At 44.0% G+C, this 22,096-nt stretch overlaps 2 protein-coding genes across 2 annotated transcripts in view; one reads left to right on the top strand and one right to left on the bottom strand.

The window, feature by feature from the left end:
* LOC129859623 (beta-galactoside alpha-2,6-sialyltransferase 2-like) overlaps positions 1–15,354 on the top strand; it is a 24,776-nt gene extending 9,422 nt beyond the window's left edge. The window contains exons 2-6 of the mRNA XM_055929656.1: positions 1,650–2,495; positions 5,019–5,116; positions 5,497–5,598; positions 9,321–9,495; positions 13,271–15,354. Of these exons, the coding sequence (XP_055785631.1) occupies positions 1,721–2,495; positions 5,019–5,116; positions 5,497–5,598; positions 9,321–9,495; positions 13,271–13,518 (1,398 nt within the window). The 5' untranslated portion in view covers positions 1,650–1,720 and the 3' untranslated portion in view covers positions 13,519–15,354. The remainder of the gene's footprint in view (positions 1–1,649; positions 2,496–5,018; positions 5,117–5,496; positions 5,599–9,320; positions 9,496–13,270) is intronic.
* LOC129859624 (pinopsin-like) overlaps positions 12,060–22,096 on the bottom strand; it is a 23,292-nt gene continuing 13,255 nt past the window's right edge. The window contains exons 2-4 of the mRNA XM_055929657.1: positions 17,743–18,068; positions 15,599–15,832; positions 12,060–12,961 (exon numbers count right to left, since the gene is read on the bottom strand). Of these exons, the coding sequence (XP_055785632.1) occupies positions 12,617–12,961; positions 15,599–15,832; positions 17,743–18,068 (905 nt within the window). The 3' untranslated portion in view covers positions 12,060–12,616. The remainder of the gene's footprint in view (positions 12,962–15,598; positions 15,833–17,742; positions 18,069–22,096) is intronic.

The following is a 22,096-nucleotide window of genomic DNA, read 5'->3' as shown; positions in this document are numbered from 1 at the left end:
GTTCAATGACACATTCAATTAGTTTTAGCCAAATTTGAATAGGTATTTCAATTTGATTTTGTTTTTTAATGGCATAGAAGGCCCTGCGTGCTTTCTCGCTCTGTTCATTCACTGCCTCATTAAGGTATCCAGTTGAGCTTATTCTTAAACCTAAGTATTTCTTAGCTTAATACTCAGCTGTGATGGCTCAGTCTCTACCACTGTTGTTCGAAAACATCAAAGCTCTCCATTTAGTCTAAAAAAGACTCCAGGGGTCAGTTCCACTACAAATTGGAGAAACGTCAACAATTAGCGAGTGCTAATTCAACAAACAGCGAGCATTCTGCTCCTGCGTGCCACAGCCTGTGATTACATTTTACCTGCGATTATAATAATGACTGCTACTGTTCTTGTTCATTTGGTCATCCAATATGTCCCCCCCCCCCATTGGGCTAACTAATGGACAGGGTGGTAAGAATTGGCTGCACCTGCAAAAGAAAATGGCACAGTGGGTGAATGGAGGAGAACACATTACAATATTTTCTCTGGGCAACATGTTTTCCCCGAGTGAGCACACCAATTTATGTTTTGCTCAAAAATATCCGGAAACGACGCACATCACGTTACCTCAGGTTTCACTTCACAAACAGGTCCCAGTCTGGATGATGATGATGATTTAAGCTTTTTCTACTGTGTGAAAAACACAGTCTGTTTTCACTGTGGTACGTGGGAGAGGTACAGCACAGCTCCCCAACCCATCCTCTGCCCCTGCCCATGGAGAATGTAAACAGACATGACCTAACCTAACCAACTCAGGGCCACAATGCTGTCAAAACTACAGTCCGCCTCAACAGGATCAAAGAGTGAATACGAGGATAGATGGAAGGACGAATTGGATTACTATTCAAAATGTCCCTATTGCTTGGTAAAGCAGGAATCGGCGCCTTCTATATTAAACAGAAAGTTCTGACACGGGCAGCATACGTCCGAGAGAGAGGAAGGCTTTCATGTCTCAAAAGTAAAAGACAGTCCAGTTCCGTTAGAACTTCAAAGCGGAGAAAGAAGGGCAGGAAGGAAGTATTTTCAACAAGGGAGATGTGTCCATCCTGGTCTTTGTGGTGTTTCTTATATCTCTCTGTCCGCGACCCTGCGGAAAATCAAATGACCATGACCATGGACCAAATGACCAAAAATCCCTATCGAAATCTCTGTTTAAGCTAGAGATATCATTTTTTTTTTTTTTTTTTGCATTGGATGCATCTCAATCCACCGCATCCACTAATGTCGGCCTTCCACATCTGTTTTGCAATGAATGAATATGTTATTCAATGCATGTCTATGGGCTAATAGCGTTAAGGCCAAATTCAATGTTTCAACAAATATATATATATATATATATATATATATATATATATATATTTGGGCTACTTACAGGGATTCTAAATCGGATAGCTAAATGTTTCTTAGTATGATCTTCTTAAAACAATTCCATATGTTAACTTAGTAGAAACCCAGCCCCGGGCCCTGAGACCTTAAGCTGTTATCGTGCTTACACTTACGGATGCATTGTGTTGTATGACATGGGCCTGTACTACTGAAGTTGCTCATCCACTTTATTGTATGAAAATGTGGTATACTAATAAAGTTAATAAACTAATACATCTCTTTAGGCCTCATCCTGAGCACTTCCAGGTCGGCCTCTAGGGGTCGCTGACACAACCGGACCCCAGCTGCACCCACCATGACCCCAACCATGAAGCAGTGGAGGCAGCTGGTTCTGGTGGCGATGCTGGCCTGGCTCCTCATCTTCCTGGCCCTGCTCTCCCACTTCCTGGACCCCCGGGACGTGGAGCTCCGCTCGCCCTCCTCGCTCACCCACACCGAGACCCGCCGTCTGGCTTCCATCCAGGCCAGTCCATCGGGCATCAGGGCTTCTCCTCTCCAGGTGTCGTCCTCCTCTTCCCCCGCCAACCAGGACCCCAGCCACAGCCGACAGGGTAAACAGGAGGCCCTGGAGCTGAGACAGAATGGGGAGGTGGTCTGGAATGAGGTGAGCGACCAGGAGGGGGTGGGTCAGGAAAGGGAAGAGAAGAGTAGGAGGGAGAGACTGAGGAGAAGGAGGAGGAAGAAGAGAGGGGGCAGAGACGAATACTACTTATCCCAGTCCAAGTCAGTGGTCCAGTGGCTGCGGAGGGGCATTGCCTCAGCGGGGATGCTTGCTCCACACCTGCAGAAGTCCATGAGGGACTACCTGCATCTCAACAGGCACCACGTGGCCTACAGGGGGCTGCGCAGGGGTAGGCAGAGCAGGAGGGAGGTACTCTGTGAACTGAAGGAGCAGGCCAGGTTGAGGACGCTGGACGGGACAGAGCAACCTTTCTCTGGGCTGGGCTGGGACAAGCTAGTGCCCCCACGACCTCTGGAGCAGCTTTGGGGCCAGGGGTCAAAGTTCAAGTCGTGTGCGGTGGTCACCTCGGCCGGGGCTATCCTCAACTCTTCCCTCGGGAGAGAAATTGGTGAGTACTGTAGGACAGGTGATACACATTTTTCTGAACATCGGCAGGATTTATAACGTAACTGTTAGCTCCAATGTAAATAAAGACACATCTGCCAAGTTCTGGTATAAATCTAGATGGAAGTAAAGCTCAAACTAGATGTATTACACCCAGCAGGAAGTTGCAGCTGCATAACACGACATACAAGTCACACAATCACAAATGTATACCTTCCAACTGGGCAGAGTCATCTCCTTGTATGTCTAAGATAAACAGATTCTCTGTTGCTGGGCAGGAACTAAGTCTGTTCTTGGTAGTGTCTTGGCCCGGCCTGAACCCAGAACTTTCGTGGGCGGGGAGGTGTGTGTGTGTAAAGGATTCATTTGGAGTGTTGTTGGGTTGGGCCCCTCTAGGCCCCCTCCCAGAGGTCTCTTCTCTCTTCAAATGTTGTCCTCACCTCAACCTGATATTGACTTCCACATCTCTCTTGACCCTAGTTCCACAGAGACTAGGCTAACTTATCAGGAACTGAGGCTCGACTGTTGCCCTTTAACTACCTCTTAAAAAAATATTTACATGAAATGAAGAACATGTCTGGACAGACAGACAATGCAATATTACACTCAAGCTCCAACATCCTAACCAATAACAAGTTAGTAGTACTAATCAGACTGATTGTACAAGTTATTACAGCTAATTGGCTGATTGTCAGACTAGTCTTCGTCACTGCATAAGTGTATTGCTTTGGTAGGTTTGATTTACCCTTAGAATTGAACTGGCCTCTACCCTTACAGTGCGTAAGAGCTCTGAAGCGGGGAAGTTCCTCACGCCTATAGAAATGGCTCCACGGTCAGTGCGTGTGAATGGGAACCCTGGCGGACTCTACGGGATCTTTAGACCGCTCTACTTTTGTATTCATTCAGTAGCCTTTCGTGTTGATAGCGTCAGACTGTCTTTTCACTCCCCGTGGATTTGTTCATTTGTTGTGATGAGTAGCCTGCGTGTCCTTGAAATGAGGAGGAAGAGCCGCGACAGTAATGCAGGCACCTTTTATAAATGACACTTCAGCCCGTAAGATCTCCAGACCTCCAAAGAAAAGGGTTTGCTGCTCTCTAGTGTTGGAGTTTGGTTAGTGACTCCATGAGCATCATGACGAGCATAATATTATAGTTTACCAGAGCCTAGACTACATATACACTGAAAAAAGCCGCAACATGCAACAATTTCAAAGATTTTACTGGGTTACAGTTCACATAAGGAAATCGGTCAATTAAAATAAATTCATTAGGCCCTAATCTATGGATTTCACATGACTGGGAGTACAGATACGCATCTGTTGGTCGCGGATGCCTTTTTTAAATGTTTATTAAGGTAGGGGCGTGGATCAGAAAATCAGTTACTATCTGGTGTGACCACCATGTGCCTCATGCAGCGTGACACATCTCCTTCTCATGGAGTTGATCGGGGCTGTTGATTGTGGCCTGTGGAATGTTGTCCCACATGTCTTCAATGGATGTGCGAAGATGCTGGATATTGGCTGGAATACGCTGTTGTACACGTTGCTCCAGAGCATCCCGAAATTGCTCAATGAGTGACATGTCTGAGTATGCAAGCCATGGAAGAACTGGGATGTTTTCCAACTTCCAGGAATTGTGTACAGACCATGCATTGTCATGCTGAAACATGAGGTGATGGCGGCGGATGAGTGGCACGACAATGGGCCTCAGGATCTCATCACAGGATTTCTGTGCATTCAAATTGCCATAGATAAAATGAAATTGTGTTCATTGTCCATAGCTTATTCCTTGCCTATAGTTTATTCCTTGCCCAGATCATAACCCCACCGCCACCATGGGGCACTCTGTTCACAACGTTGACATCAGCAAACTGCTCGCCCACACAATGCCAAAACACGGCGTCTGCCGGTACAGTTGCCAAGAGTGTGCATAGCTGTCAAGGCAAAGGGTGGCTACTTTGATTTGTTAAACACTGTTTTAATTACTACATGATTCCATATGTGTTATTTCACAGTTTTGATGTCTTCACTATTATTCTACTATATAGAAAATAGTAAAAATAAAGAAAAACCCTTGAACGAGTAGGTGTGTCCATACTTTTGATTGGTACTGTGTTTATATATGATTTATAAAAAAAATTAAGAGTACAGACTATTGAATGAGACCATATACAAATGTTTTTGAGAAGATATTTATAAAAATACAGTTGTATTTCTTTTCATGTTGATAAGACATGAAAATGCAATGAAATTGAAGGTTATTTGATTATGTAAAAAGCAAAATGTACAAATGTTAAGGTTGTGTTTATATTTGGATGTGAAATTCTTGGGAGAAAAAAATGGAGTCCCCAGAAATGGAGTCCCCAGAAATTCTGTCTGAAAAAATGTGGTCCCCACTGAAAAAGTTTAAATACCACTGCACTCGAGGGAGACATTCACCAACCACATGACTTATGTAGATAAACCATGCAATTTTAATGGTGCTGTTGGGGTGATGCATGCAGCTAATGTCCATACCCTGTACTCAGATTCCCATGAGGCTGTGCTTCGCTTCAACGCTGCTCCTACAGAGGGCTATGAGAATGACGTGGGCAACAAGACCACCATCCGCATCATCAACTCTCAGGTAGGTCCCCCACTTCTCCTCCTGTGACTTTTCCTTGGTACTCAGAACCCCCTATTGATTGTCAGGAGAATCACTGACACTCTGCCTTTCGAATATGATTTGAGTTGATCTAGAGCTGAGTGAAACCGCTAGTCAGACCACTAAGACGGGCTATCTCTGCACTACCACACTTATCTAGTCAATCAATCATGATACACCTATCATTTGGGAGAAGGCAAGTTGGCGTATGGGATCTGTACATGTGGACTGTAGGTGAGATGTGCTCCTATTGCTTTGCCGCATATTTGTGTGTCCAATACCTCAGTTCCAGGCAAGATTACATTTCGCCTGGGGGGCTGGAGAGCTATCAGTACAGCGATCAGTCATTTGTCTCCCTGCAGATCCTGGCCCGGCCCAGACATCGCTTCAACACCAGCGCTTTGTATAAGGGTATGACACTGGTGGCCTGGGATCCTGCACCGTACTCTGTGGACCTGCTCAGGGTAGGTCTCTCTGCTCTTTCTCTGCTCTCTCTCACTCACTCACTGTCAGTCACACGCTGTAGTGTGTATGTGTCATTAATGACTTCCTAATCATCTCCTGGTTCATCTTAGGGGAAGGTCTGGTGCAGAGTGAGCCAGCAAGCATCGCCGTTGTTGCCTTAAGCAAAGCACTTAAAACCCTACAACTGCTCCAGGAGCGCTGCTTCCAGCAATGGTGTGTCTTGTGAGAGAGCGTTAACACTCCTTTCCCTTCTAAATGGACAATAAAGTGCCTCATATTTTATACAAACCATCTTAGGGTTTTCACAGAATAATTCAGAAAGTGTCTGTGTGTTTAGATTCAGGTATCTGGTGTGTAGCGTACACAGGCCCCTTCCTGAGGTCCTGTTAGCGGTAGCGGTCATGTTAACATTTAGCAGAGGCTTTTCTCTAGTGCAACAAACAGTCGGTTAACCAACTGTGTGAACACGCTCGATGGTGACAGTGCTGTTTTCAGTCTTTTGATTTAATGTGGTTCACGTGTAAATCTCCAGATGCCAGGGAACATGATGACCAACTGGGTGGAGATGAGGAGAAGCTGAACGATTAAGGACAGCTCTTCTGTAGTTTTCCACTGACTTTAGACTAACTCAGTCCTGGTGAGGTGGGGAAATGGTTGTCTAGTTTATTAGTGTTCATCAACAGGCTCTAACCTCTGGAGATGCTCCGTTTTGTTTTCAAGTAGTTTGACAAATTGCTGTTACATTTTCAACAATGTAAGTGTGAAAGGGAATTCTCCCGAGTTCTTTGTTGAGACACTGGTAGGGTTCCAATCTTCCGTTCTCAGTGTATGCGAGATGTGATTTGTTTGTCTTGTCAGTTGAAAGAGATGGTAACTAGCCTAAGAATGGTCCTAAAATCGATCACAATAATACAAACACTAATTACATTTTTCTTCTGAAAACACAAATTTAGGCCTGGTCAGTTTGTTAGAATTTCCTCCCCTGTCACACAGTTCTGTAGGCAAACTTTGTTGAACGTTGCAAGTAGAAAGGTCATTAATAGAGCAGACGCAATTCCTTATTTTACATGTCAGAGAGGCATGTTTGTTCGGCATAAAATATTTCTATCTGAATGTTCCATTGCTGTACGTACCCATGTGTATATTGCCTTCGGAAAGTATTCAGACCCCTTTACTTTTTCCACATTTTGTTACATTACAGCCTTATTCTAAAATGTATTAAATAGTTTTCCCCCCTCATCAATCTACACACAATACCCCATCATGAAAAAGCAAAAAGAGGTTTTTAGACATTTTTGCAAATGTATTACTAATAAACTGATATCACATTTACATAAGTATTCAGACCCTTTACTCAGTACTTTGCTGAAGATCCTTTGGCAGCGATTACAGCATCGAGTCTTCTTGGGTATGACGCTACAAGCTTGGCACACCTGTATTTGGGGAGTTTCTCCCATTCTTCTCTGCAGATCCTCTCAAACTCTGTCTGGTTGGATGGGGAGCGTTGCTGAACAGCTATTTTCAGGTCTCTTCAGAGATAATCGATCGGGTTCAAGTCCGGGCTCTGGCTGGGCCACTGTAGGACATTCAGAGACCTGTCCCAAAGCCACTCCTGCGTTGTCTTGGCTGTGTGCTTAGGGTCGTTGTCCTGTTGGAAGATGAACCTTCACCCCAGTCTGAGGTCTTGAGCACTCTGGAGCAGGTTTTCATTAAGGATCTCTCTGTACTTTGCTCTGCTCATCTTTGTCTCGATCCTGACTAGTCTCCCAGTCCCTGCCCCTGAAAAACATCCCCACAGCATGATGCTTCCAACCACCAACAACCACTGTACGGATGGTGCCAGGTTTTCTCCAGACATGAGGCTTGGCATTCAGGCCAAAGAGTTCAATCTTGGTTTCATCAGACCAGAGAATCTTGTTTCTCATGGTATGAGTCTGTAGGGGCCTTTTGGCCAGCTCTAGGAAGCTTTGGTGGTTCCAAACTTCATCCAGTTAAGAATGATGGAGGCCACTGTGTCCTTCCCCAGATCTGTGCCTCGACACAATCCTGTCTCGGAGCTCAAAGGACAATTACTTTGACCTCATGGCTTGGTTTTTGCTCTGACATGCACTGGCAACTATGGGACCTTATATAGACAGGTGTTTGCCTTTTCAAATCATGTCCAATCAATTTAATTTACCGCAGGTGGACTCAAATCAAGTTGTAGAAACATCTCAAGGATGATCAATGGAAACAGGATGCACCTGAGCTCAATGTCTAGTATCATAGCAAGGGTCAGAATACTTATGTAAATAAGGTATTTCTGTTTTTAAGCTTTAATACATTTGCTAGAATAAAAAAATAAAAAAAAACGTTTTCACCTTGTCATTATGGGGTATTGTGTGTAGATTGCTGAGTAAAATGTTTTATTTGATCCATTTTAGAATAACGCTGTAACATAACAAAATGTGGAAAAAGTCAAGAGGTCTCTCCGAAGGCACCATATATAGAGAACAATGTAATAACGTGTTTTACATTACCTCTGCTGTCTGCCACACACAATTGCATGGCATTAGTTAAAATACAGATTGGACACACACACATGCACGCATAAGGCCAATGATCAAGGGCTGTTATTCTAATGGCATCCACTTTGAAAGTGAATGCCATTGTTTGTATGTTTGTGTGCGTGTTTGTGCGCTCGCAGCAGTGCATGTGTGTTTTTGTATGGCCTACTGTTCTACATGCACCCAATTTGTATGGATGGTTGAACACATTCATTGAGACTTTACCAAGAAATTTGCTCCAGACTCAGAATCCATTTTAAACGAATCACTGTTCTGTATCTAATGCTTAAAAGACATAATGTACTCAATTTTCCCCCATGTTATCCTGTTTGAAGAACCAAATAGTTACCAACACTGTATCTGTCACCTAACAGCTTAACGTTACTGGGTGTCAGATCAAAGGCTGGTATTTTCACTCTGCGGTCAAAGCATCACCACGTTTTTGGAGGAGATTACCTCTGTCAAATTCTGGCACCGTATTGCCTATTTAGTGCCCTTGAACTGTAGGGAATAGGGTGCCATGTGGGATGCAAAATAAGATTAACTTCCAGAATAGAGAGTTAATTAAAACATTTCTGCTGTAGTCATTCATCAATACCTGCTATGGGAACGAGGGAATGAGTATTGGTGTAACACACCTTTACTTTAAAAGGTTGCGCGGTGGCGGTCTCTTGTCATCCTTTCAAGGGAATATCCATGCCTGACTTTCTTCACCGAATCATGGATTTAACGAACTCTTGTGTAAGCAGTGGTGTATGAAAGGAACATGTATTTATACAACATTTTAGCTTGGGGCGTTGGGATTCCTGTGGTGATGTTGTGAGTCAGTCAGTATGGTGGTGTTGGATTCAAGCAAATCTGCATCACAATATTGGCGCAATATCTGTAGCATTTTAACATACGTTCTTTCCCGTAGTCAAATAAAATCATAGTACTAATTTTAGCTGCTCTGAAAATACAGTAGCAGGTAGACTGCTCCGTAGCAGGCTGACCCTGCTGACTTACAGAAGTAGTTTGGTTTAACAAAGACACTGTGTCAACACTGCAGTGGCAGCAGTGAGTCTGACACTCGGCAGATGCTGTCATGATTGTGCTGACCCGGAGTAGCAGCGTTCTATTTCAGATAACGTCAGGAAAGATGCTTGGTGCTGACTGCGGTCTCCTCTCCTCTTCAGTGGTACGGGAACCCAGACTATGACCTGTTCACCCCGTACGAAGAACGCCGGCGGCTCCACCCCACACAACCGTTCTACGTCCTCCACCCCAAGTTCATCTGGCAGCTGTGGGACGTGATCCAGGGGAACACCCAGGAGAACATCCAGCCTAACCCCCCGTCCTCTGGGTTCATAGGTGGGCATGCGCCTCTGATCGTCCACCCGGGCACCCACCCATCCATTTATCTGTTTGACCGCGGTGTCTGAAATGGTACCCTGTTCCCTGTGACGGGAACACTCTTCAGCCAACGTGCATCAAATTCACACAACTTTATTAACTGTTGAGATGCAGCACATACTGCAGGCCTAGTTCAGAACACATATGGTGGTATCCTTGGTTCAATGAGACAAGCAGGCTTTAAGTAAATGGCAGCCAGAAGGATGCATGTTCTTTTGCTTTAGTGAGATCTGCGATTGCTCAAAGGTAAAAATATAACGGAGCTTAGTTGTTATTCCGTGTGTGTTCAACCCCAACATCTATTTACAAGGTTACACAGTCAAGAGGGCCCAGGTGCTCATTAACGATTGGCGTTCCATCAAGTCGATTATCGATTTTCTAATGTCATTAAGCAAATACTCATTTTCAAGATAGCCTGGTGGGTAGGAGCATTGGGCCAGTAACCGAAAGGCTGCTGGAGCAAATTTCCCGAGCTGACAAGGTACAAATCTGTCATTCTGCCCCTGAGCAAGGCAGTTACCCCACTGTTCACCGGGCTCCGACCACGTGGATGTCGATTTAAGGCAGCCTCCCGCACCTCTCTGATTCAGAGGTTGGGTTAAATGCGGAAGACACATTTCAGTTGAATGCATTCAGTTGTACAACTGACTAGGTATCCCACTTTCCCATATTATGTCCCGTATTACTGTTTTGGAACTCTGAGAAGAGCAGAGCGGTGAGACATCAGAAATTATGTGAATATTAGGATTAAGATTATGGCAAGGCAAAAAATGGGCTATTGTCAAAGCGAAGCAACCTGTTTCACTTTGAATCGCTTTTTCAAAGCGAGTTCACAGTTACATCATATGTTTATACTTAGGTATTTATACCATTCTAAACCTGCATAAAGTTTGTCCACCCACACACAAACCGAAAGTAGAGTCCAGAAAGAACAGCAGAATGGTGATTCATTCCTGTGTTTTTCTCCCCCTCTTGTTTTGTTCTCAATTAACATGAGAATGGTGGGGGGGGGGGGGGGGGGGTTAGGCCACCATGGCAATTCCTGGAAACCCCAGCAGGAGGGCTTGAGGGGGGTCGTGTCGCCCCGAGCACGTTACTGTGCTACCACCACACACACAAACAGAACACACACTCACTGCCAGCAGCAGTACTCAGTGAGGCAGACCGTAACTCACAGAAGGATTTTATTTGGGTTGCAGTCCATTTCTTTAACTGTTTTTTGGGTTACAGTTTATTAGGCAGTGAGGTGGTGCTGTTCAGTTTGTCATGTGGAATAAAGACAAGCAAGTGCCGTATGATGGCTACAGCCACTGTGTGGCAGCCCAGTGGGGTGCACGGCTGTTGACTGCCTGCTGGGAGCTCCTAGGTACCTATTTAGACTTGTAGACTGAGGCACATGTCAACATGCAAAGCCAGTTACTGCATGACTCAACACCACAGGCACAGAAAGATGGTAACTTGAACAGGTTGTGGCTTTCATACAACGCCTGGCTGTCATCCCAACATGCAACTATTGGTTGGATCAGAATTGTTTCCACATTGTCATAACTAAACATTTCAAACTGACAATTGAACATTGATATGTCTTTTGCCCAATGGGATGATGGCTTCAAGTGTTGCAAACATACACACTTTGTTACAATTCTCCAACTGTTTCTGGTTTATTACCCTACCCACCCTGCAGTGAAATGGAAAATCCCTTCACATTGCCATACATTTAATACCGGTTTAGAGTGTAATACTAACCAGTTTTACATGGTTCACCCAGGTGCATCATCTATAAAATGTTCTTACGCACAGACATGAGCTTAAATAGTTGAAATCCACAGCTATATAGTGATTTAATAACCATGAAGTAGGTGTGAAAATATTGATTTAGCAACTTGTTGCGATCTGGAAATGAACATGGTTGTGTGTGATTTACACCCTTAGTTATGTGCATAAACATTGTGATTGTCCTTCATATTACTTCAAGAGCTGACGATATGAAGTGTAATATAAAAACGGAGCAAATAAACGAGGCCCAAGGTGATTTTGATCTCACAGATGCGGTACAAAAAGTATTCAGCTTCACCAACATCATTCACATAATCTTAATTAGTTCTAAAGCATCTATGAAACCTATCTGTCTATTATTGCACTTAATTGGAAATGGCCACAGTTATGACCGCATACTGTAACGGTTATGACAAAAGCCTTTTTGGTACTGTAACAGTAATGACACCACTGGAAAGCCGCTGCAGTCTCAATACAACTCTGGCGTCTATCAACGTAACACACGTTTCAATATGAAAACAGAAGTTGAGGAAAAATACAATTTTGTTATTTTTAAGTAAACACCACCGCACGGTTGTGTTCCCACGGCAAGACTTGACAGGAAGATATCCACACCTTTTACTGAGTAACAAAGTAACAGTTGACCATCTAGATGGGTCGGGGCGGTTGACACACCTTCTATAACATGGATCATCAACTCGATTCAGCCGCGGGCCGACGTATTTCTTTCTTAAGCGGATGGGCGGGGGCGGGGGGGGGCAGAACATAATTACTGCCAATTGACAGCAAGAGGCCAAAACAGATATGACATTATCTAAAGCATAATCATTTCAAAACTTAAAATCAATTGGAGCTGATTTTAGTCTAATGTCCAACAACGAAAATTAATTTATGTATTTTTGCTATGAACTTGCGGGGCCAAATGAATCCGCCAGTTGGGACACCCTGTTCTATAAGATAATAGATCACAGTTTAGTTTCTGGGATGATGATGTGGAATAGATCACTTTTGTTACTAGAAGATATTGATAGTTCTCTGTCTGGGAAACGTTGTGGATTAGGTCACTGACTGTATAGAAGAGTTCTCTGGTGACACAGCGCCTCATGATGGATCATTTTATGGGTAGTCTGTTGAGGCGTTCTCATGATGACAAATCACTATGGAGAGTTGTTGGGTGATGCCACATGAGAGATCACTGTGTAGACAGTTTTTTGGGGGGGCGACACCGCATGACAAATGCCAGGGATAACACCGTATCCTCTGTAGAGTTCTCGGTGGTGACGCTATCATATGACACAGTGGATCACTGGATAGCGTTTGTCACGTGGGGGAAAGGGGGGGTGGGTCGAGAGGGGCTTTGGGGGGTAGTGAGGGGGGTACTCGGCTGTCCACAGGAGGTGATCTCTTGGTTGGGGTCTGGGCTGGTCTGTTCGGAGACTGGGGTGGTGACTTCACGGTTGTTAGTGCTGCATTCCACCGTGTGGGGATGGTGGTTGGCGCCGGTGGAGAGCTGGGGCGTGATGGCTACGTTGTTACTGTGGCCCCGGCGGTTGAGCTGGATGACGGTGGTCTTGGAAGGCATGGAGGAGACGCCGTTCTCAGAACTGGGCCGTTTGCAGTGGAACAGGATCAGGAAACACCTGTAGAACTGCAAGGGAGGGACAAAGAGAGCGTATGTGAGAAGGAGTGTTTGTGATGGGGGGGGGGGGGTGTACGTGAGAAGGTGTGTCAGACAGAGTCAGTCACTCCCCGTGTTTCAACACAGTGTAAACCCATTTCTTCAGACATTATATTTCCTAACATAAAAATAAAAGATGCAAACTAACGGTCGGATTCCAGAGAATTTCCGTGGTGAATTATTTTTAGTCTGTCTGGGGAAACTGGCCCTAAAATGCTTTGACCCATAGATTGCAGTATAAGCTGTAATGAATTAATATTTGCCCTGTTTTGATTCCAGGCATCATGCTGATGATGTCGCTGTGCGAGGAGGTCCATGTCTATGAGTACATCCCCTCTCTGCGTCAGACAGACCTGTGCCACTACCACGAGCACCACTACGACGCCGCCTGCACCCTTGGGGCGTACCACCCCCTGCTCTTTGAGAAGCTACTGGTCCAGAGGATGAACAGCGCCTCCCAACACGACCTCAAAACCAAGGGCAAGGTCACGCTCTCGGGGTTCAGCGCGGTCAACTGTGGGCCCTGACCTTTGACCTCCTATGGCCATCAAGAGACGGAGCGTGCCGATACTAATCAAGCGACTGAAGAGGCTAAGTTGAGTCAGCACTGTCGTCTGTGGGCTATAATCTGGCGTTTTGACCTTTGACCTGGACTGCTCTCGAGCAAATCGGGATGAAAGTGAAGAGGAGGAGAGTGGTGCCAATACTAAATCAACCTTAGGCTGTAGAGGCTGAGCTAGCGTGCTCGAGAACTGCTTTTGCCGCAATGGATAGTGTCAACAGCTGAAGCTGCTCTGGCCATCCGGTTCGGAGACCAGAGACTGTCGGGGTGTTAAAATGATAGTTGTTTCAACAAGCTGTTTAAACATTAAAAGAAGTGAAATAGTTTAAAGGCCGAACTCTGAAGTGACGCCCGCAGAGGAATTTCTTTGTTTTCGCTGAGCCTGGAAAAAGAGCCTGTTGCTGCTGGTTAGGATAGCAATAGTCATCAATGTTGTAATGAGGGGGGTGTTGTAGGGCATGTGAATGTCATGTTGTATTGTGTAACGAAGTAGTCCTTCAGGGATGGATGTATTCCTACCGGAGAGATGGGTCATCTTTTAAAGGTATTGTTCTTGTGACACAATGTTGTACACGGGAGAGGGGTATGAACGCGGGGAAATGATCTTTCGATTCAAATATTGAACATCGGTCAAAGGCATTTTGTTTTTTTGCTGATTCAACTAACGAGGTGCATTTCCATGTACAGGTCATGTTTCGAGCATAGAAATAGAGAATTGAAAACATGCAGTGTAAAGGGTTTACTTGAGAGGGGTAGGTTTGAATTGAATCCGTTTCAAAAAGCATGTTTTGTTCCTTTTTGGTTTAAAAATGTTGTAGACCTTATTTGATAAATTCAGGGATAGTAGTGTATGTAGGTCTATGAGGAAAAACAACCTCTTTTCTTTTCACTTTTCTTGTATGGACCAGTCTTGACCTAACCACTGATCTCTCTCTCTGTGTGTGAGTAAGGAACTCAAACTTTCTTATCGGTGTTCTCATGTCCTCGATGTAGTTACGCTATTTAAAGTTACTGTGCCGCAAGACAAGATGGTAAAACTGACAGCAGTTACTTTTCCTGGCCTTGACATGATTCTACAGCCACACTATGTAAATAGAATGTAAATGTGGTTCGCTTGCCTATAGAAGTCTGGTCAAGTGTAATGCAGCTATGAATAGTTTGAGGCACATTTATTTAAAAATAATTTAACCTTTATTTAACTAGGCAAGTCAGTTAAGAACAAATTCTAATTTACAATGACGGCCTACCCCGGCCAAACCTGGTGTGTGCTGCCTTATGGGACTCCCAATCACAGCCGGATGTGATACAGCCTGGATTTGAACCAGGGACTGTAGTGACGCCTCTTGCACTGAGATGCAGGGCCTTAGACCGCTGCGCTCCTGGTCTAAGGCTTTTGGTAATGGTGATGTAGACTTGATACTGTGCCAAATGTTCCCTGTGTGAAGTTAACTGTTAACACTACATCTTCTAGGAGTTCACCACTACAAAAGCAAAGCAGAGGCCTCAGCTTGGAAATATAAATGGACAAAATGTCCTTACGATGATTCACTTGTTTGTGTACATTGTGGATGGAAAGCACAAAAACACAGCAATAGAAATTTCAAGTGTTGGCTGATCTACTGCTGAGGGGAAACACTAATATTGACACCTTTTGTGATCTTTAAACAAAAATCCTGTTTACAGAATTTTCTATAGCCAGAATCAGTTTGTGCTAAACATAATTTGTTAGTTTGTCTAAAATTTGTATTTCTTTTCCATTGTTTTATACTTAAACTGTTGTGAATAAAGATATCGCACTTGCCTTGTGAGTTGACCCTTGTCTAACTAGCTGTTTAACTGCATATCCCACAATTCGAGGCAAGGGCTGTATCTCAATTGCTTAAAAATGTATTACCTGCTCGTCTCCTCCCTTTGAAACATACTTGACCAGTGGAAGAAATAATGGTGGAAGCTCGTCATTGGGCTGGCTTTCATCTGGTCACGTCTTTCACATCAACGTAGAGGAGGTGAGTAGAGGACACATTTTTGGTTTAGGTTCTGCTCACCTGTTTGTTCATGAGTATATAGATGAGGGGGTTGATGACGGTGCTACTCTTAGCCATGATGGAGGGCACCACGGTCAAGATGGGGGTGATGAGGCCCGGGTGTCCAAAGGTGGCCATCATGGCAATCACGCCGTAGGGCATCCAGCAGAGCAGGTAACACACCACCGTAGTGATCACCATGAACAGGATGTGGAACTCTCTCCGCCGCGCCGCCGACTTACGGATCCGCCCCACCTGAGAGGAAGTGATCATACATGAAGTTGTGCATAAATGTATATGAATGTATAAATGTATGTCCTGAGAGGCCAATCACATAGGAGGATGTAGAAGGACATACAAGGTCTTGTTCCAATACTTAGAGAAGTGTAATTTCCTTAGGCTAATCAATGTTAACATTTGTATTTTATATAAAAGCCTCCTTGACATAGGCTAATCAATGTCATACTTATCACCAATACTTTAAAAAACATCCTTCCTTGTAATAGGCTAATCACTGTTTTTATTTTAATAATAAAGACTTTCCCTTCCTTCCCTAATTGACTTTAAAATAGGCTATTAAGTGACCTGACAGGACTGGATGAGTGAAGCAGGGTTTCCAGTTCACTACCTTTACCTATCCTGTCCTGTCACGTCAGTTATTGCTTGAACGTCAAGGAAGGCAGAGCGCTTTTTGAAATGTATTCTAACAGGGATACGCTTTAGTCATGTGCAAGTCGAAGCACAATCTCATTACCAGGCCAGACCCGTCTGATCTGAGTATTCTGAAACACCTGTAGCCTTAGGATTCATCCCAGCTGAGAAAAAAACAGTCACACTAGGCAACTGCCTAATTATCTAGTCACAAGATGTTTTCTTAATAGGATATTAGTCTTAATTGCAGTGGAGGAAAGGGAACCAAGTGTTTCAAATTTTTTTTTAAAGGATACTCCATCTGTCCAATTAACACAGTCTTAATCATGTAGAAGTAGTGTTCAGTTTCTCTCTTTGCGCGCACTCTCCTCTTCTCTCAATCCTACCAATATGTAACCACCAACTTCCTTTCCAAGCATCTCAGTCTACAGACCACTGAAGACAGGGCATCTTTCCACAGGAAGTCCATATGAAGGAGTAGTACTGAGTGCGTATCACATATCTATATATAGATCCAGCATTATGTTATTCATATTGTGGGCAGATAGCCCATTAGCTGTTCTATAAATACATGACTGTGAACATGCAAGTGTGATTTGGCAGTTAAACTGCAGGATTACCACTGTGGTAGTATGTGCAATTAGACACTTGAATGGTAGCTGCTACCAACTCGGTGTTCTTGTGGTTAGAGTGTCTGCCCTGAGATTGGGAGGTTGAGAGTTTGATCCCCGGCTGAGTCATTCCAAAGACAGTAAAAATGGGACCCGGTGTGTCTCTGCTTGGCACTCAGCATGAAGGAGATCGATTGGAGGCAAGGCCCTGCGATAGACTAGCATCCTGTCAGGGAGATGTACATCGAGCTGCCTCATGCTACAGAAACAGGAGAGCTGTTTTGGCAAGCTTGTGCAAGGCTACTTACTCGCGGTGCTTAGTCCTCTGTAATTCAGTGGTGACCGTGCTAGTAATCAGTAATACATTGACTTTGCGGGGGTAGCTGGGTTCACTATGTTAATGTATGTCAAACACATTATTACTTAAACACGGGAGGGTGGAGACACCAGATAACGCTGACTGGGAGAGCGAGATATCACTAGGCAGTGCTTCAGCCTTCTACCCAATAACTGACCGTTTTAACGCTGCAAGTCTTTCTGATTATCAGTGGTTTATCAGCAGCTTCAGACCCTGACCCAACATGCTGATCTGGGGCTTTGCATGAGTAAACTTGACTCTCCTCTGGTTCCTATCGCCTCTGTTCAAGCCTCGCTTCTATTGATGTGTTATTGACAGAATCGCACACGTGCACTGGCAAATGCACACATCCATGTTGGTTTTAGGTACTGTAAACACCTACCACTTCTACAGATCACTTCTTCACAGGTAGATGATTACAGTTTTCAGATGTTTGCGTGAAGAGTAACGAATAAACAGAATATGTGTAGGCTAAACATTGCATGGTGTGTTTGATTTCAAGCCATTTTTCATTTGAACCCATGTGGACAGGTGGGACAGCCCACCTGTTTGACAGCGTAGAGCAGCCTCCCATAGCAGTAGACCATGACCAGCACAGGCAGCCCCAGACAGAAGATGAACAGGCAGATGATGTAGGAGTGAGATTGGGGAGTCTGGGATGTCCAGGTGACCGAGCAACTGGTCCCGGCGCCCTCCAGGCCGTAACTACTCCAGCCCAGCAGGGGGGGCACTGTCCAGAACAGGGAGTAGAGCCAGGAGCCCGCCACGGCCAGCAGAGGCTTGCGGTAGTCGGGGGCCCGCTTGTTGTACACGGTTAAGGTGCTGTAGCGGTCATAGGAGAGGAAGGCCAGCGAGATTAGCGACACAATTCCTGAGAGATGGATAGAGAAAGAGAGGGAGGTAGGGAGAGAAAGAGAGAGAGAGACAGACCGAGAGAACAAGAGGGATGGTGGTATACCGTGATTACCCATTACATGGATTATTGCGAGACAGTCACTGAGACAGATTATGGTGCACTGGCAGGCTACCCTTTAAAACAGACTAACTGCATGCGTTCTGTTTGGCTTCTCTAAACTGAGCCTTAACACCCAAGTAAACGATCCCCTTTGAAGGGGGAACATACGAAATTCCCTATTTTATACGGCTATTTTAAGCAGCCCCATGAACAACATCACAGTGTGCATTACAGCAATGAAGAAAAATATTGCAGCTCCTGCAATTAGGAAAACAGTACTGTAGGTTTCAGTTACATTTTGAAAGCTAACTGCCTTCAGTAGTCCAAGTCCAGTGGGATCTGTGAGAAGTTGTGCACTGTATTATGTTATCAGATAGGAGTGATAAGTCCAGTAATCATATGCATATGGTCCTCTATACTGGATTTCTACACTCTTAGAAAAAAAGATTCCAACACGAACCCTTTTTGGTTCCAGGTAGAACTCTTTTGGGTTCTGTGTAGAACTCTCTGTGGAAAGGGTTTTACATGGAACCCAAAAGGGTTCTACCTGGAATCAAAAAGGGCTATCCTATGGGGACGGCCAAAGAACCATTTTGGGTTCTAGATGACAAGTTTTACCGGATAATACTTTAATTTAGCCACTTACAAACCCCAAACATATCTTATCACTTCAAGGGAAATATCATATGATGCTTGTACTGTATGTGCATGTGCAAACCATCTCAGCCTCCAGTATTTATGTTGCAATTGTTTGTGTCGGGGGGCTAGGGTCATGCTGTTATATCTGGAGTATTTCTCCTGCCTTATCCGGTGTACTGTGTGAATTTAAGTATGCTGCCTATTTTTCTCTCTCCTCTCTTTTGCTCTCTCTCTTTCTCTCGGAGGACCTGAGCCATAGGACCATGCCTCAGGACTACCTGGCCTGATGACTCCTTGCTGTCCCCAGTCCACCTGGTCGTGCTGCTGCGCCAGTTTCAACTGTTCTGCCTGCGGCTATGGAACCCTGACCTGTTCACTGGACGTGCTACCTTATCCCGGACCTCCTGTTTTGGACATTCTCTCTACCGCACCAGCTGTTTCTAACTCTGAATGATCGGCTATGAAAAGCCAACTGACATTTACTCCTGAGGTGCTGACCTGTTCCACCCTCTACAACCACTGTGATTATTATTATCTGACCCTGCTGGTCATCTAGGAACGTTTGAAAATCTTGGCCATGTTCTGTTATAATCTCCACCCGCAAAGCCAGAAGAGGACTGGCCACCCCTCAGAGCCTGGTTCCACTCTAGGTTTCTTCCTAGGATCCGGCCTTTCTAGGGAGTTTTTCCTAGCCACCGTGCTTCTACATCTGCATTGCTTGCTGTTTGGGGTATTAGGCTGGGTTTCTGTACAGCACTTTGTGACATCAGGTGATGTAAAAAGGGCTTTATAAATACATTTGATTGATTGATGTTACATGTCTCAAGCCTGCAAAGTCTTCTACAATTATAAAAACAGTAAATAAACTAACATACTAATATTAGTTATTAATATAACACTTACATGATAATAACTTCCTTTATAATTATAAAGTTTAAACAGTGCATTCGGAAAGTATTGAGACACCTTCCCCTTTTGTTACGTTACAGCCTTATTCTAAAATGGATTCAATTGTTTATCCCTCAATCTACACACAATACCCCACAATGACAAAGCGAAAACAAGTTTAGACAATTTGGCAAATGTCTTACCTTATTTACATAAGTATTCAGACCCTTTGCTATGAGACTCAAAATTGAGCCCAGGTGCATCCTGTTTCCATTGATCATTGCTGAGATGTTTCTACAACTTGGAGTCCACCTGTGGTAAATTCAATTGATTGGGCATGAACTGGAAAGGCACACACCTGTCTATAAGGTCGTACAGTTGACAGTGCATGTCAGAGCAGATACCAAGACATGAGGTCGAAGGAATTGACTGAATAAATTATACCACAGAAACAAGCTTAGTGAAGTGCGAGGGATTTTTCTTTGAAGCTGAAGTACAAGTACATGCTTCACAGATCACATGACTGTGCATATAGCAATTCCCAACAACTGAAATGGTAGACTTAAATCTACAGTAAAGGCCCCTGACAGGGCTTGTTTTCACATCACATACAGTGGGGCAAAAAAGTATTTAGTCAGCCACCAATTGTGCAAGTTCTCCCACTTAAAAAGATGAGAGGCCTGTAATTTTCATCATAGGTACACTTCAACTATGACAGACAAAATGTCATAATTTGCAAATAAATTCATTAAAAATCCTACAATGTGATTTTCTGGATTTTTTTTCTCATTTTGTCTGTCATAGTTGAAGTGTACCTATGATGAAAATTACAGGCCTCTCATCTTTTTAAGTGGGAGAACTTGCACAATTGGTGGCTGACTAAATACTTTTTTGCCCCACTGTATCAACCAAATGAGAAATTAAAGGAAAAAATACCTTTTCCGCTCATATAATATTTCTCACCATCACGGCAACTTATGTGCGTGTGTGTGACTGTGGTGTGTGTGTATAGGGGTATTAGGGGTGTGCTCAAATGATGCATTTGCTGCAAATTAGTCATTGCATCACTCCATATATTCCACTGTAATTACTACGCTATCAGATATGATTTAATTGACAGCTGATTAAGTGGTTCATATTATGCATTTGGAATAAGACACTGTGAAATGCCTGCAGGGTATTAGCAACATGTACATATGGCTTAATCAAATCCAAAGTTGAGCAACTGAAGTGTCAAAATCCCTCTAATTCCCTACTGATACTCCTATCACTGCCACCAATAACGTAGGTCCATAATCTGTCACAACAGCTAGTGGTATTCTGTATTCCAGCCTACCCAGAACCGATTCCAGTGAATCACACAATGGATAAACTGAAGAGGTACTGGTTATAGCAGTGTGTGGATCTTTCTTTTCTTCTGAGATATAATCGAATTATTTCCACACACCTGTAAAAAGGCAACTCGGATATGCCAGTGCTTTTCCTACAGTGAATCACACAATGGAAAAAGTCACACGATGCCTATGCTAATGACAACTATTTACAGAGCCCAAACAGAAACCCCCTATGGTCCTCCAGCCCCCTGTATAATGAACACACACACACACACACACACACACACACACACGAGTAACAAACCCCCTGTCACGGTTACCCTGTCCAGCCAAGAGGACAGTAATCAGCCCAAACTGACTCATCTCTACATGCAGTAGCATGCCCACCCATCGTAATCAACTCTCTCTGTCTTCAGGCCCCTCACACACAACCCCCAGGCACCAACAATTCATATTCATGTGATATATTGTATGTTAATAGAAGAACTTGTCAATCATAATTCTAGGTAACAGGAAAGAAAATGTTTTAATTCTAATTGTAGGTAATATTAAAAATATTGAATTATAATTCTATGGTGTGGAATATGATAACTGTGTTCGACAATTGGACATTATAACGATAATGTTATGTCAATGTATAGGTCTTAAAGTTGAAGTCATTGAATAGAAATATACATTTTGCTTGTATATTGTGGAAGATTAACCATACAGTTCATCTAGGTTCTATCATTTGTTTTTGGAGCGGTAACTGGGAAGCCAGGTGTCTATATCGGCAGTATTCATTATCTACATATGCCCCTTGGCCAAATCATCCCCCAACATGCTCTCCAATTCCACTGTTACGCTGATGACACACAAATCTATGTTCAATCCAAACCTACCTCTGACCTCCCCCCACCATCACGCATCAGCTGTTTGAAATAAATCAAATCGTGGAGAAACTCAAAATTAGCACCTTACAAATCCTTGCATGGCTTGGCTCCCTCCTGTCTCTCTGACATGCTACACATCTACACCCCCAACCGCAGCCTTCCATCCTCTGACTCAGGCTTACGGGTCACCCCCCTCATCAGACTACGGTCC

The sequence above is a fragment of the Salvelinus fontinalis genome, chromosome 7 (genome assembly GCF_029448725.1).
Source record: "Salvelinus fontinalis isolate EN_2023a chromosome 7, ASM2944872v1, whole genome shotgun sequence".
Lineage (NCBI taxonomy): Eukaryota > Metazoa > Chordata > Actinopteri > Salmoniformes > Salmonidae > Salvelinus > Salvelinus fontinalis.
The sequence above is the reverse complement of the archived record's forward strand: the minus strand, read 5'-3'. Positions and strand labels throughout refer to the sequence as shown.